This window comes from Dendropsophus ebraccatus, chromosome 14 (genome assembly GCF_027789765.1).
Source record: "Dendropsophus ebraccatus isolate aDenEbr1 chromosome 14, aDenEbr1.pat, whole genome shotgun sequence".
Taxonomy (NCBI): domain Eukaryota; kingdom Metazoa; phylum Chordata; class Amphibia; order Anura; family Hylidae; genus Dendropsophus; species Dendropsophus ebraccatus.
The window spans coordinates 73013860-73035484 of NC_091467.1; the positions used below are offsets into that span (position 1 = coordinate 73013860).

The window sequence follows — 21625 nt, forward strand, 5'->3', positions numbered from 1 at the left end:
TTCTTTATAAGACACAATTAGGGAGGGCTGGATACTATATAAGAGACTATGAAGGAGGGCTGGCTTCTATATAAGACACTATTGGGGAGGGCTGTCTTCTACATAAGAGACTATTGGGGAATGCTGGCTACTTTATAGGACACCATTGGGAGGGCTGGCTACTTTACAGGACACCATTGGGAGTGCTGGCTACTTTATAGGACACAATTGGAAGGGCTGGATACTATATAAAACACTATTGGGGCCTGGTTACTATATGGGACACTATTGGGAGGGCTGGCTTCTATGTAGGTCTCTAATAGTAGACCTGGCTAGTATGTGGGGCTCTATTTGGGGTGGCTACTACATGGGGCACAATTATGGGATTACCTACTGCTTGAGGGATATAATGGGTAACTTTCATGTTGGGAAAATTACTTTAAGATAGACCGTGCCAGAAACGCTGCATGCAATCTTCATTAAATATTAGGGTTGGCCCGCGACTTTGTCCAATTTTTTAATTTTGGCCCACTGTGTATTTGAGTTTGATACCCCTGCTCTATAGGGTTGGGGTTGGATGTGGGCGCATTGTGTCTCTGTAGATTGGCATTGGATGTAGACTCTTTGAGGGACGTTTATTAAGGAGTCTAATGTGTGCAACTTTTCTAATGTCACAAAAATTGTGCAATTCTATTAACCTGATACTGACCAGACGTACGCCAGCACCTGTTTGTGCGACTTTTTAAAAAGTTGCAAATAATAAATTGGGAACTAATCACGGATTATGTGAAGTTGCATCTAAAAAATAGTCACACGTCGAATACTGGCTCATAAATAGAACTTAGACCAAAAATAGGCGAAAATCCAAATATTCACCTAAAAATAGGTGCTAAACCCTTGATAAATTTATCCCTTTGTATCTTTGAGTTGAGGTTGGATGTGGAGCACTTGTGGCTTGGTGTTAGGTGTGGACCCATGTTGTTTCTACATGGATGATGTTAGATATGGACCCTCTGTGGTGGTGTAGGGTTTGACGTAAGAAGTGGACTCTATATGGTTGGTCTAAGATGTGGAGCCCTTGTGTGTCTATAGGGTTAGTGTTAGGAGTCTTATTTCTTTACAGGGTTGGAGTTGTAGCCCCTTTAGATAGGCCAACCCATGAAAATTACACAGATTGGCACTCGCCTATGCTACTTCTTACATGGCCGACTATGGCATGGGCAAGGCCACACACACATGATCACTTTAAGAGGTGAGTTCCTCACATCTCTTTACGATTGGAGGTGGCTGTGCACTCTTGGTCGCTATTGGTTTAAACTATATGTATTCTTAACCCTTTTACCTTTACAAGGGGGCATGTAGTTTTCAGATGCCCCGACTGATGGGCAGGTGTCTAAAATATGGGATCAAGTCACAAGTTGGTTGCAAGACTTAACGGGTGGGTTGTGTTTGATCAAGGTGGAATAAAGGCCAATAACATGGTAGAACCTGGTGCCCAGGTCAGAGATCAAGGGGAATGAATATCAAAAGTGGAGTCAAAAAGTCAGAGGATCAGTCATTGCCTCGCTCTTAATAATAAATGAGTATGTTCTCACGAGTCTGCACTCAAAGCTAATAAAGTCATTCTCTGAGCTAAGAAGTCATTGACCAACACTAATAAGTCAGCACCTAATGCTAATAAGTCCATTCTGGGAGCAACGTCAGGGCTTGGAGCTAATGAGTCGTTGACCAAAGCTGATAAGTCAGCGCCCTGTTTCTAATAACTCAGTTCCTACAGCTAAGAAATCCATATCCAGAGCTAATAAATCCATGTACAGAGCTAATAAGCCATTGACCAAAGCTAATAAGTCAGCGCCCTGTTGCTAATAACTCCTACAGTTCCTACAGCTAAGAAGTCCTTATACAAGTATGGAGCTAATAAACCATTGACCAAAGCTACCTTAGGTCTGTATCCAGAGCTGACACGGCCATAAGCCCATCTTTGTAGTTAATAATTCAGTGCTTAGAGCTAATAAATCAGTGTCTGGAGCTAAAAAGCCCTTCTCCAGTCAGCACCTAGAGCTAATAAGTCCATACACAGCACTAAGAAGTCCTATAGCTAACAAATCTATACCTGGAGCTAATAGGTTCCTGTAGAGAAACAATAGTCAGTTCTTGGAGCTAGTCAGTCAGTGCCTAGTACTAGTAAGTATTTATGAGCGAACTTGCTGAACATTCAGGTTCGTCCAAACCTGATCTCTCGGCATTTGACTCCCAGGGACTGGAGAACTTGGATGCCGCCCTAGGGAGTCATGGAAAACATGGAAACAGCCTATGGCCTATGGTTCTGCTGGCAACCCTACTATCCTTGCACCAGGAGTCAGTTGCCAAGCGATGAACGGACCCGAATGTTCGTCAGCTTTGCTCATATTGAGCTTCTGACCTTATTTTTGAACCTACTTGTAGTGTACCGATCCCATGGCACACCTGCATAATCTAGCCAAAAAAAAATTTTTTTCAAAAATTCCTCCATGTTTCATCCGCTAACAGCTGGGGTCGGGTTATATAGTTCAGGGCTGAGATAACACCATCTGGTCTGGAGTGAAAGCGGCCATTGTCCGGTTACCTGCTCTCTGGCACAGAACTGTGTCTGTGTGAACTGGCATCATTTCTGGAATAATCCCTTATCTGAATTAGAAGAATTTAGAGACGATAGAGTCTAATGCCATCTGCTCACAGAGTCCCCACTTAACCCGGACGTGAGGCTTTGCGCTGAATAATAGATGGCTTTGGCCTGAGCAACACTTGACGCATTATATCTGCATCTTAAAGGAGCAGAATGTGTAGAATATCACGGGTAGAAGGTAGATAAAGATGGACTCTTTCCCTCTAAGGGTGTCCATACATGAGATGGGATTAGTGCTAAAATGGCTAGCCCTAATTGACTATCTTGACTACTATGTGTATTGGGAGGCCCATCTACCCTGATAGCAGATATCAAGGAAGAGAAGGATCAGGCATGTTAGATTTCATAAAACCATAGCGTTGTTCCTTGAGGAGATAAACGGTCACCCCCTTCTCCCATAAATGCCCCAAGAGGGCCATCTATATCCTCTGTTGTCACCCCCTGTAGATCATCATACGTCACTTCGCAAGGAATAATGTAAAAAGTAAGACTCTGCTCTTAGGGGAAAGGCATGGTTGGCCTTTAGACAGCCCATCAAAGGAGATTTACAGGTCATTTGGAGCATATATTGTCTTCTCCAATGGTCCATGTGGTAGAGAAAAATCATCAAAAGGTTTCCCATGATTCAATGATCTGTCTCTTTGCAGATGGTGGTTCTTATGGATCCAATGGAAGACCCAGATGACATTTTGAGAGCCAACCGTTCCCGTGAGAAGACCTACATGTTTGACGTGGCTTTCGACTACTCTGCAACCCAGGTACAGTGCTTAGATTTTTGTATAGATGTCCAGAAGAGGTGTCTATGTAGAAATATATCAAAGAATTAAATCTTATAGCTTCTGGGTGTCCCCAATATAGTGAAAAACCAGTGATTAGTGGCCCAACGACCATCCCGAAAGTAACTCCCAAATGAGAACCATCCGCCGGGCTGGCCTGTTGCAGTTTCGTGGATCATTCTTTAGTTTTGTTTGGTTTTAGTGAATATTTTGTATAGTAAAAATAGGTGGTTCTAACCACCACAGGCCAAAGAATGGAACCTACCAGAGCTGGGCCCCCACTCTCCAAGGGCTCTATAGCATCCACATTACTTACTCCACTGGTATCTATATCCTTGTATCTCAACGTGTTGGTGGTAACGATCTGTCAGAAAGTCTTCTATGTCCAATGGTATAACTGACCATGAACGCCCTGAACCTTGCTTTGTTACATTCTGTAAATTGTCTATAGAGAGCATGGTGCTCAGGTGGCAAGTACAAAGAGAGCGCACATTAGACGTGTCTTTCAGGAATGAATCCTCAGATGCCGCCTCCCTGGTGTCTCCATGGCCGGTAATTATTTGTTAGCTGCTTCAAGGCTTGTACTGAACTAACATGTCTACTAGCCGAATAATAACATCAAATAGGCAGTATTATAGTACTTATATTCCTGTACATAGGAGCAGTATTATAGTACTTATATTCCTGTACATAGGAGCAGTATTATTGTAGTTATATTCCTGTATATAGGAGCAGTATTATAGTAGTTATATTCCTGTATATAGGAGCAGTATTATAGTACTTATATTATTGTGTATAGGAGCAGTATTATAGCAGTTATATTCTTGTATATAGGAGCAGTATTATAGTAGTTATATTCCTGTATATAGGAGCAGTATTATAGTATTTATATTCCTGTATATAGGGGCAGTATTATAGTAGTTATATTCTTGTACATAAGAGGCAGTATTATCTTTTGGGCAGTTCATACTTGGTAAATTAGACAATAGAAGGCAAGAATGAGAACACTCTGATTAAAGCTCTGGGGTTAGAGGGGCACAGCAATTAGTGGGTTATAGACAAAGGTTGATGTCACCAGTAAAGCCAGTAATGCGTTTCATTGCTCTTGGTTATTGTTATTTTTGGCCCATTATGGTCACAGGCCAACAATAAAGCCTAAGAAAAAGCTTGGTGCATACCTGTGACAGTAGTGGGACATCAATGTCTGTGTGTTGTACCATCCATTTGCCATCACAGTCGACTAGTCTGGTGGTGACCATGTACAGTCAAACCTTCCAGAAGGACACGCCGTATCTTTTTCAGGTCACTTCTCATAATATCCTCTGTCCATTAGTCTTTTACTTTCAGAGGACCAGAAGGTCATTGTTTATAGCAATTTTTGATGGACACGTCCAAGTGTAATTCTTTTGTATTGTCTTCATGTTTCTCCTTAGCCTTGACACTTACTGCTTTGTGACCAGATCCTTATTCTTGCCGACTGCCTCTGACCTTGTAACTGGACATGACCTTATTTTCTCTGACACCTTTAAACCTACCCTTGGGCTTTTCTTTTCTGTATCATCTATTGTTATCTGCCCCTACTCTGCCATTAGGATTACTTGAACAGTAGCAATAGCGGGTTCCAAATGCTTTGGGCATGACCAAAGACACAGTTACCATATGGCAGATGTCAATTGACAGATGGCGTGGAAGCTTGTAGAGGTCCGTGGACATCTGATAGTGAGATGTCTACCTGTTATTACCCGCCCTAAGAACCTATAGCTCAGGTCAATACTGAAGTCAAGAAGTCTCCATTAGGAATGTTGGTCCAGTCTACATACTGATGGTTTCCCAGTCCCAGGTGACCACTCATACCTCTTAAATCATATCAACGAAGATTTACAGTCAACTGTCCACTGTGCTCTGGAAGCTACAGGGATTGGTGGGAGTCCAAAAATGTCTGAGTACCACCACATCTTATTTATGTGCCCCCTTTAAGACACACCCTTTAAAGAACTCGTATCCTGTCTAGCTTTACATGGCGAGTATTTTCAACTTTTTGTGCCGCTTATATTTATTGCTGTTGGCCAACTTCAGCTGGACCGTTCACTTATACATCTTTCCGGCCATTAACCTTACATAGGCTTTAGAAATTTTTTGATGAGTGGACACTCTCAGATTTGCAATGGTAAGTCCTGCCTAAGTCACTTCTGCCTCTATGTATTTGGATATTCTAGAGAATTACTAGAGGCGTAAAGTATCTCCATAGAGGCGCTCCACCGGCAATGACTCCCAATCTGGAGGTTGCCTTTGTTTTTGTGTGGGCTCATTCATGTGTAGAGGTGACCTCTTGATTTACAGGTTTGCCTCCTGTTGTCTTCAGTCACAGGTCACACATTCCCTGATCACCCCCCCTGCTTGGTCATTGTCCTCGTCATTATTTATGGTCCTACCCGCTGGCCCTGCTTTCCTTCATTCCTCTTCACTCTCACAGTAGCCTTCGCTTTTACTTTCCCCTGCTGCCTTCTTGAGGCGTCTTTGCCCTTTGAAGCCTGTGAGCTAAGAAAGAGGACGGAGGAAACACAAGACCGCTTGGAGATAGTGTTACCTCCTTGATGGGATCGTGTTGCCTCTTTGTGCTTTGGGTTGTGTTACCTCTTTACCTGCGCCTTGATGTATATGAGGTTGTCATTGGGTATTACTGGTCAACTGAGAATGCAAACAAATCTGTCACTCCTAAGATTACTGCCGTGACGTAGTCACTTTTACTGCTTCCTCCAAGCAATGGTATATCGAGACACATGGACATGGTCCAACCAAGAAATATTACCCTGGTGGCATCAGTAGCTTCCATGGCTGTTTTTTTTAGGATTAAGAGATAATAGAACCCATAGAATCTGTATGTTCTTGTATAGCATCACTTCTGGAGCGTCGTCATCAGAAAGCCCTGGTAAATATGAGTCAGGAGGCTCCAGTGAGCGTTAATGGCCCTCACATACAAATGGATAAGCTCCGATAACATCTTAAGTACATAATAGCTTGGAGATTACTTCCTTATGCCGTGTGCCTGACGTGTAATCATTACATTAAAGAATTCTCCAGGATGGACCATGCCAAGATGCTATATGAATCTATATGAACGTCCCCGAGTCATCTGTTCTTGGTAAAGTTTTTATTCGGCGATTATTTGGTTGTAATATTTCTGGATATGGCCCTCAGGGTTATTGGAAGAGCCTGAAAAGAACAGGACTAAAGGTCCAAAGGCTTGTGTAGTGTATGGAGTGCTTCCTCTGTATACAGTGCCTTGGTTAGGTATATGGTGACCTATGAAAGACATATAGTACCCAGTGGTATGGCTATAAGGGTCAAAGGGGTTGCAGCTGCATCAGGGTGGTATATAAAGAGGTCATGAACCCCCCCCCCCTCCCTCACCTATTTACAGTGGTCTGCTATAATGCCTGATCAGCTCCAATGCTCAGCAGTATATGTAGGTCTGTGCAGCAGCACTGACAGGAGCAGAGGTGTCACAGGTTAGAGGTCAGAGAAGTAAAGCCATAGAAGAGGCAACACTGAGGGGAGCAGAGGAGATGAGTGGTGTATTAACCCCTTCCTCTCAGTTTATCTGCCTGTTCACCCACACGAGCTAAACATGAATTATTTTTGTCTCTTCATTGTATAGATTGGTTTTACAGATCATGGCAATGGAAGGGGCAACTCACTGTCTGTCGGACACGATATCACTTTTGGGGTCACTTTCTGTCGGACACTTTATCCCTTTTGGGGTCACTGTCTGTCAGACACTATATCCTTTTGGGGTCACTGTCTGTTGGAGACCATATGCCTTTTGGGGTCACTGTCTGTCGGACACTTTATCCCTTTTGGGGTCACTGTCTGTTGGAGACCATATGCCTTTTGGGGTCACTGTCTGTTGGAGACCATATTCCTTGTGGGGTCACTGTCTGTCGGACACTTTATCCCTTTTGGGGTCACTATCTGTCGGACACTATATCCCTTTTGGGGTCACTTTCTGTCGGACACTTTATCCCTTTTGGGGTCACTGTCTGTCGGACACCATATCCTGTCACAGTGAGTTTCGCTTTCCTCTCATTTCTCTGGTAAAATGAAAGCAGCAGAGCTGTGATTGAAAGATACTCTTACCATAAGACCCCATAGCGTCCAGTAGACCGTAAATTCCCCCCAGGGGTATCGGGGAGAGGTATTAAAGTATAGTGTCCCTATGTTGCCGGTAGCAACCAATCACAGCTCAGCTTTCATTTTACCTGAGTAGTATGAGCGATGAAAGCCGTGATGTTGCTATGGGCAACAAAGAGAACCGTACTATAAGAGAGAGCGATACATCTCCCCCATAGTTCCTCACAGCAACCCTAAAAGCTATATCACAGCCTGAAATAGTACCAGACAGTGACCCCAAAAGGGACATAGTGCCTGACAGACAGTGACCCCAAAAGGGACATAGTGCCTGACAGACAGTGACCCCAAAAGGGATATAGTGTTCAACAGACAGTGACCCCAAAAGGGATATAGTGCCTGACAGACAGTGACCCCAAAAGGGACATAGTGCCTGACAGACAGTGACCCCAAAAGGGACATAGTGCCTGACAGACAGTGACCACAAAAGAATTATAATGCCCGACAGACAGTGACCCCAAAAGGAATATAGTGCCTGACAGACAATGACCCCAAAAGAGATATAAAGATTGTGACCCCAAAAGGGACATAGGGCCTGACAGAGAGTGACCCCAAAAGGGATATAGTGTCCAACAGACAGTGACCCCAAAAGGGACATAGTGCCTGACAGACAGTGACCCCAAAAGGGATATAGTGTCCAACAGACAGTGACCTCAAAAGAATTATAATGCCCGACACAGTGACCCCAAAAGGAATATAGTGTCTGACAAACAGTAACCCCAAAAGGGATATAGAGATTGTGACCCCAACAGGGATATAGTGCCTGACAAATAGTGACTCCAAAAGGGATATAGAGATTGTGACCCCAAAATGGATATAGTGTCCAACAGAGAGTGACCCCAAAAGGGAGATAGTGCCTGACAGACAGTGACCCCAAAAGAATTATAATGCCCAACAGACAGTGACCCCAAAAGAATTATAGTGCCTGAGAGACAGTGACCCCAAAAGAATTATAGTGCCTGACAGACAGTGACCCCAAAATAAATATAGTGCCCGACAGACAGTGATCCCAAAAGGAATACAGTGCCTGATAGACAGTGACCCCAAAAGAAATATAGTGCCTGACAGACAGTGACCCCAAAAGAATTATATTGCCTGACAGACAGTGACCCCAAAAGAGATATAATGGTCAACATATAGTGCCTATCAGATAGTTTTATTAAAGGGATATAGTGTGTTATGTGGACCCTAAAAGCTATGTTGCACTCCTAAAAGGAATATAGTACCCACCAATTAGTGCCCTCCAAATGGGTTATAGTGCCCACATATGACCTGTATGTTCTGCAGCCTCCTCCTCTCCAGATTCCTGTATTTGCCGCAGGCCGCCACCTTCCCCTCCATACAGGCTTGTGTGTTTGTCCCAGTCAGACATCAATGGTTTCATACATCCAGTCTGTACAGTGCCGGTGTCGGAGAATTCCTTTGCCCTCAATTTAGTTTTCATAAGGATCCAGCTGCATCCAGACTGTCGATCCAAAGATCAGAGGTGTGTAGGCCCAGAGGTCGGATGCTGGTGACACCACAGATGGCCGCCATTGCAGCAGGTCGTTGTTCTCCCCGTCTCATTGGCCAGATTACCCATTATTAGCCTGATGTCACTTTTTGAGAAACCCCAAAAGGAAAACTTTTTAACAACTAAGAAGACTTGAAGACATCTACCTACAATCTTTCATCATTTTAATTGTGTTTTATTCACATATGATTTCTTCCTCTAATAGGACACTGTGTACCGCCTCACCACCAAAGGGTTGATAGAAGGAGTCATCTCGGGTTATAATGCCACTGTGTTCGCCTATGGCCCCACCGGTGAGTTTTATCAAGAAGTGCTTGACTGTGCTTTGAGGTACCTCAATGGGTTAAGTGCAACCTTTTGGCACCAATGGAGGTAGACCGGCTGGATCATAGGTCAGCTGGCATCGGCGAGGTTAGGCTGGGTTCACACTACGTATATTTCAGTCAGTATTGTGTTCCTCATATTGCAACCAAAGCCAGGAGTGGATTAAAAACATAGAAAGGCTCTGTTCACACAATGTTGAAAGTGAGTGGATGGCCGCCATATAATGGCAAATATTTGCTGTTATTTTAAAACAACGGCTGTTATATTGAAATAATGGCCATTATTTACTGTTATATGGCGGCCATCCACTCAATTTCACCATTGTGTGAACAGAGCCTTTCTGTGTTTTTAATCCACTCCTGGTTTTGGTTGCAATATGAGGACCACAATACTGACTGAAATATACGTAGTGTGAACCCAGCCTTAAACAAGAAGCTTATTCATGTGTGTTTTCTAGCCGAGGTTACCTGCATCTTCTGTTACTAAGACAACAGGACAGACGATTCCTGAGGGATCTGTATTTTTGTGACTAAACGGGGAAACTGTGTATCTCATACAATAGTCCACCCTAGAAGGTCAGGTTTACCATTGTCGTTAAATACTTCCCCCCTAGATGAGTGGGCGCCCATTGAAAGGAATCAAAATGGGGCAAATCTTCAGGTTGCGGAACCTCTTGGCCAAACTTGGCCCAACCAGGTGCCAATTGTCTAATTATTGCATCCCCCCCCCCTATATAATCCAGCTCTTCCCCTTTAAGTCAGGGCCAGATTGTCACCACTTGACCATAATGTGGGCTAAGCTGACTACTAAGCCAAGAACTGATTTTGGGGTAGAAAATATTGACGATGTATCTCCAGGGGTGCACGTAGAAGACAGAAAGCCCGAATGTGGCCCCCAATGGTACTGGATAACATAGGAAGGCTGAATATCTTAGCACTTGTTTGCACCATCTCTTCCATCTTTTGTGAACCTTGGGTCAGGTCTTCCTTCTGTGCAGATAACATTGATGTAGGGGCTCCTGTACTATGGTGATGGAGTCGACCTTCTCTGTATTATGTTTTAGGTATGTCTTTTGCCTTTATAGTACTCAATGTCCAATTACTTTCTTGTGACAGGATGTGGCAAGACCTACACCATGCTGGGCACAGACCGGGAGCCTGGGATATACATCAGGACCTTGAATGATCTCTTTAAAGCCATTGAGGAGACCAGCGATGATATGGAGTATGAAGTCCTCATGTCTTACCTGGAGGTTAGTGGCGACAATGATAAAATCTGAGAAAATTTTACAGTGAATTTAACAACAAAACAAATTCTGTGTATATATAGGACTGAGGAGGCCATAGATGTGAACTCATTGGGGTCCAATGGGCTTATTCGTAAGGGGGATGACTATGGACAATCCTAGGCAGTGACTTCTCTGGTCATTCTATCTCTGTGTTTCTTAGGTATGAAGAAGCCATGGGCATATGAAAAAGATAGAGGGGGTCAGAGAAAAATACAAATGGGTGTTCACTTGGTCCTCATTCACACAGGAACCGTCTGTGATTTCCTCCTCAGAAAGCTGTGGTGTTAAAATACAAATAAGTTCCAGTTCTCTTCCATCATTTAGCCCTCACTCCCCGAAGTGATAACAGAATGGTAGACATCTTTACTTTATTGAAAAGGAAAAACTAAAATCTCCCATGACCGTCGGTATTCGGAGAGGTTCCTCTGCATTACGTAAAGCCTCTTTGCCAGTAATTCGGCCTCCAGTCTTCTTGGCGATGAGGCCACAAGGATTAGAGCTGGATTTTGGGATTTCTTCTATTCTTCCCTGCAGATCATCTCACAATTTGTCAGGATGGATGAGGCCGGTGGTGGACACCATTGTCAGGTCTCTATAGAGATGATTAATTAGGGTCAGGACCAGGCTCTCTCTGGGCCACGCAAGGACATTCACAGAGTTGTCCTGAAGCCGCTCCTGCCTGTCCTGGCTGTTTGTTTAGGGTCATTGGGGGAATTTATTAAGACCGGTATACCCGTCTGTTGGTTTTAAATAAAGCCCCGCCCCTATGCACCCCACCGGCGGAGCGGCAATCGCAAAAATCTACCCTGCTAGCAGGCGTAAAACCTGATCAATCGGGCACGGGAGGAGGCAGAATGATGGGGGAAAAGTTACCGGGTGCAGAATGATGGGGGAAAGGTTACCGGGTGGGGAATGATGGGGGAAAGGTTACCGAGTGTAGAATGATGGGGGGGAAAGGTTACAGAGTGGAGAATGATGGGGGAAGGGTTACCGGGTGGAGAATGATGGGGGAAAGGTTACCGGGTGGAGAATAATGGGGGAAAGGTTACCGGGTGGGGAATGATGGGGGAAAGGTAACCAGGTGGAGAATGATGGGGGAAGGGTTACCGGGTGGAGAATGATGGGGGGAAAAGGCTACCAGGTGGGGAATAATGGGGGGAAAGGTTACCGGGTGGAGAATGATGGGGGAAAGGCTACGAAGTGGAGAATGATGGGGGAAAGGTAACCAGGTGGAGAATGATGGGGGAAGGGTTACCGGGTGGAGAATGATGGGGGGAAAAGGCTACCAGGTGGGGAATAATGGGGGGAAAGGTTACCGGGTGGAGAATGATGGGGGAAAGGCTACGAAGTGGAGAATGATGGGGAAAAGTTTACCGAGTGGAGAATGATGGGGGAAAGGTTACCGGGTGGAGAATGATGGGGGGGAAAGGTTACCGAGTGGAGAATGATAGGGGAAAGGTTACCAGGTGGGGAATGATGGGGGGGGGGGGGAAAGGTTAGCGAGTGGAGAATGATAGGGGGAAGGTTACCGGGTGGGGAATGATGGGGGGAAAGGTTACCGGGTGGGGAATGATGGGGGGGAAAGGTTATCGGGTGGGGAATGATGGGGGGGAAAGGTTATAGGGTGGGGAATGATGGGGGGGAAAGGTTATAGGGTGGGGAATGATGGGGAAATTAGATTTTTTTAAATAATTTTTAGCTCAAGGTTGCAATATAATAAAATGTCTAAAAAAAAGGATTGTAAGTTTATCTGAGTGCATTGTATAATGCCGAGACACCCCTGACTTATACCGCCATATAGCATCCAAAGAGTACTTCCTTAAAGAGCCCATATGGTTCTCACATAATACGACAATTGAATGATGGAATAATATGCCCTTTAAGACTGTAGTTCCTGTATGCGTACACGGCTGCCATGCCCTGACATGTTACCGCTATATCAGGATGTATACAGAGTACATAACATAATGTACTGCAGCATAAGGACATGGCGTCCACATGAAGACTAATGGGGATCAGATTTACTAGATAAACACCCATCCCTGTGGCTTATGGAGCTGCTATCTGCCTTCTCCCTGCGCCTCCGGCTTCTCTTGTTTCGCGGGCAGCGGTGATAACATTTACTGCTTGTTTGGCTGCATCTTCCATGTGAGCGGCACAGATAATTCCCATGGTGACGGATAGGCCAGGCCTGGTACATGCGCCATCTCATCTGGCCGAGATGACTTTATGAGCTTGTACACTGTTTGCACAATACACGATCTGCAGCAACCAAGACGACAAACATGGAGCCGGGAAACCGCAAGAAATTAGTGATGGCCTATCCTGGTACCAAAGGGCATATAGACTGTCGGAGGGCATATAGACTGCCAGAGGTCATATAGACTGTCATAGGGCATATAGACTGCAGGAGGGCATATAGACTGCAGGAGGGCGTATAGACTGCAGGAGGGCGTATAGACTGCTGGAGGGCATATAGACTGTCGGAGGGCATATAGACTGCAGGAGGGCGTATAGACTGCCGGAGGGCATATAGACTGTCGTAGGGCATATAGACTGTCGGAGGGCGTATAGACTGCCGGAGGGCGTATAGACTGCAGGAGGGCGTATAGACTGCCGGAGGGCCTATAGAGTGCCGGATGGCGTATAGACTGCCGGAGGGCATATAGAGTGGAGGGCATCATGGGCTCTGTCTCTACTGACATGCCACCCAGAGGGGCACAAAATCAAATGGAGCCCGTAGTACAATGTATACACACATATATATAATACACACACACACTTATACACGATATACATATATACATAAACACTAACACATACTCATTTATACAAAGACATATGGTACACACATATATATATATATATATATATATATATATACATTCATACAAACATACATACACACACTGATAGATACACTCATTTATGCAAAGACATATGATACATATGGTGTAGTAGATGTAAGACCCCCACTATCCACATATACACCTATACACTATCCACATACACATCTATACACCTATACACTATCCACATTTACATCTATATACCTATACACTATCTCCATACACATCTATACACTATCCACATACACATCTATACACCTATACGCTATCTCCATACACATCTATTCGCTGTTCACATACACCTCTATACACCTATACGTTGTCTTTATACACATATGTACCATATAATATATACATACTATGGTGTATTGCTGCCTACATATGCACATTTGCCACTCAGGGGTCGGGGAAAGTTGGGTGACAAGAGAGTAAATGGCGCCTGGTTAATCAGCGTTGTGTCTTAGTGGATCAAATAATTTTATTTATTTTACAGATCTACAATGAAATGATCCGAGACTTACTGAACCCAGCCCTGGGCTACCTGGATCTACGAGAGGACTCAAAGGGGGTCATTCAAGTAGCCGGCATAACGGAGGTGTCCACCATTAACGCCAAAGAGGTGCCAGGATGATGCTCTGTGTAGTAATATTTTTGACCTGCAGAGGGCGTAAAGACTTCACTGTGCATTTTATGCAGTCTCACTTTACAGCTGTTGAAAATCGTTGTAACCCATTATATATATATATATATATATATATGTATATATATATATATATATATATATATAATATTTATTTGCATAGCGCCAACAAATTCCGCAGCGCATAATGTGCTATATAGAATCCTCTCCTGATGTGTCGGTCCTCCCAGCCCCATGGTATCATGCACACACCGCAGTTGCCCCTTTTGCCCTTCTATATTGGGAAGTCTTATATCTTCTTATCCATTCAGATTATGCAGCTGCTGATGAAAGGAAACAAGCAAAGGACCCAGGAACCCACTGCGGCTAACAAGACCTCGTCCCGCTCACACGCCATCCTCCAGGTCACCGTAAGGCAGAAGAGCCGCGTCAAGAACATCACACAGGAGGTCCGTGTAGGCCGACTCTTTATGATAGATCTGGCCGGGTCAGAAAGAGCGTCCCAGGTAACTCTCTATAGTGCCCCCATAACAGAGGCAGCCATAATGACCCCCATAACAGAGGCAGCCATAATGACCCCCATAACAGAGGCAGCCATATTGACCCTCATAACAGAGGCAGCCATATTGCCCCCATAACAGAGACAGCCATAGTACCCCCATAACAATGCCAGCCATAGTGCCCCTATAATAGAGCCAGCCACAGTGTCCCCATAACATACCCCAATATAGTGCCCCTATAACATACCCAGATATAGTGTCCCCATAACAGAACCAGCCATATTGCCCCCATAACATACCCATCAACAGTGCTCCTACCCTCCTAACCATACCAGCTGTAGTGTAACTCAAGTAACCCAGGGTCCCTTAGGGATATATGTAATGGAGTGTTCCTCATCCTATGGCTTTATAGCGGTTGCAGAACTACAACCAAACCATTTTTACCAAATCTGCAGATTTTACCGTTGACTTTAGAGCAGCTTTACGTGTTCTATGACTATAGAGAAGCGCCTTCTAATAACATTGTTGCGTGGCATCCCCAACCAACAAAAGGCTTTGAGAATTCGCTCTGTTCCTCCGTAACAAGGGCCGTCCAGGCGTTTATTGAACGTCTCCTTTTATTTGAAACCTGACACCTTGTTCAGGACAAAGAGGCTCTGCTGCTCGGTGTAATCCTGAGCGAGGTGACTGCACCTACACTGCCAGAGAGCGACACCTGCTGGGTCTAGGCGGTACTTCTCTCAGCTGTGTGAGAGTGTTAGTAATATATACATGGAAGCACTGGGCGCAGGATGGAAGAGGTTACATTGGTTCGAGTATACAGTATTTCTGTGCCTGCATGACAGTGCCAGCCATAGTACCCCCATAACAGAACCAGCCATAGTGCCCCCATAACATACCCAGCCATACTGTCTCCATTACAGAGCCAGCTAGAGTGCCCCCCACAAAAGAGCCAGCCATAGTGCCCCCATGGCAAAGCCAGCTATAGTGCCTCTATAACAGTACCAGCTAGAGTGCCTCCATAATAACAGTCAGCCACAGTGCCCCCATAACAGAGCCAGCCATAGTGCCCCATAATATACCCAGCCACAGTGCCCCCATAACATACCCAGACATACTGTCTCCATTACAGAGCCAGCTAGAGTGCCACCCACAAAAGAGCCAGCCATAGTGCCCCCATAACAGTCAGCCATTATGTCTCCATAACAGAGTCAGCCATAGTGCCCCCATAGTAGAGCCATTAATGTGTCTCATAACATGGACAACTACAGTGTCTCCAGAGCAGAGTCAATTACAGTGCCACCATAACATAGCCAACCAATGTACCCCCATACCAGAGCCATCCATAGTTCTCCCTCAACAGAGCTACGGTGCCGTCATACAAAAGTAATTTATTGTGCCAAAAAACAAAAAAACAGTGTCTTCAATGCCCTCCTAACCATAACAGCTGTAGCGCCCTCATAACCATACCAGTTGCAGTGCTCTCCTAACCATACCAGCTGCAGTGCCCTCCTAACCATACCAGCTGTGTGGCCCTCCTAACCATACCAGCTGCAGTGCCCTCCTAACCATACCAGCTGTAGCGCCCTCCTAACCATACCAGCTGTATGGCCCTCCTAACCATACCAGCTGCAGTGCCCTCCTAACCATACCAGCTGCAGTGCCCTCCTAACCATACCAGCTGTATGGCCCTCCTAACCATACCAGCTGCAGTGCCCTCCTAACCATACCAGCTGTGTGGCCCTCCTAACCATACCAGCTGTGTGGCCCTCCTAACCATACCAGCTGCAGTGCCCTCCTAACCATACCAGCTGTGTGGCCCTCCTAACCATACCAGCTGCAGTGCCCTCCTAACCATACCAGCTGTATGGCCCTCCTAACCATACCAGCTGTAGCGCCCTCCTAACCATACCAGCTGCAGTGCTTCTATAACAGTGTCAGCCTCAGATATGTGTGCCATGGCAGATTATTTAGTGCATGCCACAGAGCCACCATAACCGTGCCAATCACACTGGCCTCATAAGTGACCTTGTCCTGCAAAGATGAACCAGCCACAGTGCCCCCATGGAGGTCCCTATGATTTTACCATTTTTTAACCAAGCAAATTATTATTTTCCCTGATGCAGACTCAAAACCGAGGTCAGCGGATGAAGGAAGGGGCGCACATCAACCGCTCCCTGCTGGCACTGGGCAACTGCATCAACGCCCTCAGCGACCGAGGAGGCAATAAGTACGTCAACTACAGGGACAGCAAGCTGACCAGACTTCTGAAGGTACGTTCCATCCATTAAGGTCATCCACCAGCAGTGGCTGGGGTCCAATATGGATTCTCATGGTAACGTTTTCATGCTTGCTCTCTCGTCATCAGGACTCTTTGGGTGGGAATAGCCGCACTGTGATGATCGCTCACATAAGTCCGGCCAGCAGTGCCTTCGAGGAGTCCCGGAATACCCTCACCTATGCTGACCGTGCCAAAAATATCAAGACCCGGGTAAGTACAGGTGCCTACACTAAGAGGGAGAGTCCATCAGTATCTACTATTGTCCATACTATGATGAAGAGGGATGAAGATCTGCAGAACAATAGTAACTCTTGCTGGTCCATGTAGACTCCTCAGGAGCTGAGCGAGTGTCACTATGTGCCAGGTGCTGATGGAAAGACGTATCAGCTGGAGTGTAGAGACGAAAGGAGTATGGTAGACAGCAGAAGTCTAGAATGGCAAGGTAAACCAGTTGGTGCATAGAGACAGCTGGAGCAGAGTAGATAGGTAGATTGGTTGACACACTGGGGTCGCTCTCGAAGACTGGTGAAGTATATGATTTGCAGCAGAAGATGGAAGTCCGCAGTGTTGGGCACACTAGAGTGGCACCCACAGATTAGTGAGGTGAACCAGACAGAGCAGAGCCAGGTGGAGCAGAGTAGATAGGTAGAGTGGTTGGCACCCTGGAGTAGCACTCATGGGATGGGGAGGTGTATGAGTAGAGTATGGTAGGCAGCATTGGTATCCTTCGGGATTGGTACTCATGGACCGGTGAAGTATACCAACTGGAGCAGTGTATGATAGAATGCAGCACCAATATTAACGAAAATCCCATGGTGCACTACAAAGACATGACATAGTATTCCTTTCCCTATCCACCAGGTAAAGCGGAACCTTCTCAATGTCTCCTATCACATTGCCCAATACACCAGTATCATATCGGACCTGAGGAATGAGATCCAAAGACTTAAGGAGAAGATTGATGAGCAGGGCCTGAAGCAGATGAGGAACGAGAGGAGCGATATTCGCAACATCCAAGGTAACTTTAGGATTATTCCAGGAGGTATGTCCTATAAAGTCCAACCATTAGGTGCCCTAACATCTCCGATTCTACGTCCACCAGCTGAGGTCCAGCTCCATACATTACCCTATGACCGACGGGAGATGGACCAGCTCAGGGAACAGCTGATCCGGGCTTTTAGGGAACAAATGGACATTCGTAAACAGCTGATGGACCTGGAGAACAACCACATGGAGATACAGATGGAGACCTCCCGTCACTTCCTCATCATTGCTGAGTAGGTGAAGACTTACATAGGATTCTCTTTGTACGCACACAGGAGCCATTTTGTGGTCATCCTAGTGAGCTCCTTGGGTCTTTAAACCAATTATATTTTAGTAGTTTTGGCAACTATTGGTTAGGGGATTATGTAAATGACACTGTATAGGTGAGGTCCATAGCAGAACTTAATAGGGGTCACAAATAAAAAAAATGATCTTATGGTTACAGCTGGGAACAAGAGAAGTCACGTCGAGTCCGCAAGTGGCGAGAGGAGCTGAGGAGGGAATCTTACGTCAAGGACGATAGCGAGAAGGACTCAGACACTGGAGATGACCAGTCTGACATCATGGAGCCACCAGAGGTGATGGCAGCCAGAGAGAACGTTCATGCCCTGGTGGTGGATCAAAGCAAGTTACGTCGCCAGAAGGTATCAATCGGAGCATCGCTAAGTCACTCCATTGTGGTCACATTTGGAGATACATTGAGAAATTATATTGGGCATGTGTTGGGATAGAGACTTCCTTCAGCTTCTGTCTTGTCATCTCTAGATTGAGTTGGAAAAGCGATTTAAAGAAATCCGTCAACGAGCGAGGAGACTGGAGGAAATTCTACCGAAACGAATCAGCTCGGAGGAGCAGCGGGAGGTCTTAAGTCTCTTATGTAAAGTCCATGAACTGGAGATTGAGAATACAGAGATGCAGTCCCACGCGTTGCTAAAAGACAACATGATCCGGCAGAAGAACTACATGGTGCAGAGATTTGAGCAACATCGGTGCCTCTGTGATGAGATCATCAAGCAGCAGAGACGCATCATCGCTGGTAAGGATTCCCATTGGGTTCTAAGTATGAATACAACCTTTACCCTAGCACCTAGGTTTTGTCTTTGGTCAACCAAAGCGGAACAAGAACATTCTCAAAAAGTGATGATTGATCTGAAATTAAGGTCACCAAGTTCTTGACCAGATTCATTCCACCGTAAGTTGCAAAAGATACTTGTATACTCATAGATGATAGGGGATAGGTCCTTGTTGGGTTCTCACTAATGGTTACTTTGTTTTCAGACCACAACCTGACTGTTCCTCACCGCCTTGAGGATCTGTATGAGCTCTACCTGCGAGAGCTGGAAGATGGCACTTTGGACCGAATAACTATAATTGACCGAGCTTCTGTTATGGCCCTAAAAGTAAGTAAGGCAGGGTTGTGTTCCCCTTTAGGTTACTGGGTAATGATCAAAGGGCACCCAGCTCCTTTAATTCTACAAAGTTAGTCAACCATTAGTGAAGACACCTGAACTTCCTCCTTTCATAGCATCCTGATGAAAATTGGTTGTAAGATATCCCATATTTTCTTATAACCACTTTTCTTATACCGTGCAGGACAGTCAGAACTCATTGCCGAAAATTCCTCAAATCACAGCAGAAGAGACATCTCAGGAACCAGATTCAGACCAAGAAAGCGTCCAGACGTTTGGATCAGACAACAGAAATCTGAATCAAAGAGAGTCCTACAGGAGAATACTTCCCCGACTACTATCCGAGACCGAGAGGTTGGAGACTCTTTTTATTGCCCGTACCTTATAGATCCTGAGTCAGGCAAATGAGACCTCTCTGATCCTTCTTGATCCTTATGTAGGAGATGGAGACCAGTAATGGAACCCCTGAAGATCTCAGTTGGTGCTCAGCTGGTTTATCAGTGTGTCAATGGCTTTAGTTTGGTTCCACCAGTAAGCATACTGGAAAGGACAAGTTATCTAAGATGCAGAAGAACTGGATAATCAATATTGACCACTGGTAAAAGCAGTGTACAGTTTAAGAAGAACATGGCTGCTTTCTTCTTAGCTCCACGCTTGACCTTGGGTTGTGTCCAATTTGGCAGAAGAAAGCAGCCATATTTTTCTCATTCTGCACCATCCCTTTAAGAATCCCTTTAAGAATGTTCATCATCTATTTGATAGAATGATATGATGGGGGACAGTTTTAAAGTTACAGTCATACTTCTCGGATGAGAAGTGTAACCTTTTGTTACATATCTTTTGTTTCTTGTTAGTGATGCAAATAAAGTATTTAAGACCAGTCCCCGCGCCCGGCACTTTAAGAACTCCACAGTGGTGACTCCACCTCCAATACATGTTAACGGGATGGTCAGCAAAGAGGTAGGTAGGAAGGTTCTCACCTTTGCGGTTGCTTATTTGGGGTGTGGAAACATGAGGGTTTAGTTTCGTAGTTGCACATATATGTTCACCTGTAACAATGGTTCGGCCAAATTCCTATATCATTTTGTAGCTTCCATAGACTTCAATTTGGAATGTCACTATGGGGGTTGGTAGGGAAGGAAGAGACCCAAAGAATACTTATTTATAATATTGGGCACAATTTGCCAATCATATAATAAAATGTATCTTTTATTAGTAAACAGTCACTAAAACTTTAAAAACCCCGTTATGTATGTGTAGATATAGCCCACCAGGAGGGTGCGTTTATTTGGCTTTTTATTTGGATGACTAAATGCTGTGCTGATATTTAGACCAATGGCAATGCCCAACACGTTTCACCGTCAGCACAACCTTTTCAGGGGCTAATGAACCTTCTTGTTTTTTAAACTTTTAAAAACGGTTAGCTAATAAAAGTTAGATTTTGGTATATTGTGGGCACTTAGTTGGGACATTTATCCACATAGGGTCTAAGTGGTGCACTTCACACGGATAGGGAATGTATTATTGTGTCAGCACTGGGATTGTGATTATTGTCTGGGAGGGGGAGGAATCCCAAGGATTGTATCTGTAAGGGGAGCACGTTTTTGCTTCCATTGAAAACCATAGTGATGCTTCCATAAGGACATGATATAGTGAAAGCTGAGCAATCTAAGCAAGGTGGTAGTAGGTGTGATGTAAATAGTGATGGGTAGTTGATTTCTCACCACCAGGTATATAAATAATTGTATGCATCATTGTGTTATATGACCTGATGAAGAGGGAAATTAGTCGAAACACGTAGGGAAGCCCCTATAGGTTTGGATGGGGACTAGCACTGTTTTTGTACCGCAGGCTTGTATAGCTCCTATAGGTTCAGATTTATGGCTCCAATGTATTAATCTTTCAGTCTTTTCCACGGGACAGTCTAATAAGAAGCAGCCACATCCACTCTTCTCCTGATAACAGTGACAAGGTTGCGTTAACTCGGAAAGGTAAGTGACATCGGATGGGGAATAAAAGGACAAGTCCATATAAACTTTTTTTCAAAATGCAGGGACATGGTGGAACATGCAAAACTATGCAGACTCACCTTTCCCCATGCCTCTCCAGCGTCTGATCACCGCTCCAGGACCCCCGCCATTCTTTGGAATCTCCACCAGAGTTGTCGCC

At 45.0% G+C, this 21625-nt stretch overlaps 1 protein-coding gene across 5 annotated transcripts in view; it reads left to right on the forward strand.

Moving 5' to 3' along the window:
• KIF19 (kinesin family member 19) overlaps window positions 1-21625 on the forward strand; it is a 43625-nt gene that overhangs the window by 16252 nt on the left and 5748 nt on the right. For 3 of the 5 annotated variants that reach the window (XR_011359736.1, XM_069952556.1, XM_069952559.1), the window contains exons 3-17: window positions 3292-3402; window positions 9327-9414; window positions 10561-10697; window positions 14076-14201; window positions 14534-14728; window positions 16849-16995; window positions 17091-17213; window positions 17865-18021; window positions 18106-18280; window positions 18493-18691; window positions 18813-19083; window positions 19326-19447; window positions 19641-19810; window positions 20311-20416; window positions 21363-21447. Coding sequence is in view for 4 of the 5 variants with exons in the window: in XM_069952556.1 (XP_069808657.1) it covers window positions 3292-3402; window positions 9327-9414; window positions 10561-10697; window positions 14076-14201; window positions 14534-14728; window positions 16849-16995; window positions 17091-17213; window positions 17865-18021; window positions 18106-18280; window positions 18493-18691; window positions 18813-19083; window positions 19326-19447; window positions 19641-19810; window positions 20311-20416; window positions 21363-21447 (2212 nt within the window). In the remaining variant the exon portion in view is untranslated. Of the gene's footprint in view, window positions 1-3291; window positions 3403-7725; window positions 9153-9326; window positions 9415-10560; window positions 10698-14075; window positions 14202-14533; window positions 14729-16848; window positions 16996-17090; window positions 17214-17864; window positions 18022-18105; window positions 18281-18492; window positions 18692-18812; window positions 19084-19325; window positions 19448-19640; window positions 19811-20310; window positions 20417-21362; window positions 21448-21625 lie in introns of those variants that run through there. The other 2 variants (XM_069952557.1, XM_069952558.1) reach the window with 2 other exon arrangements.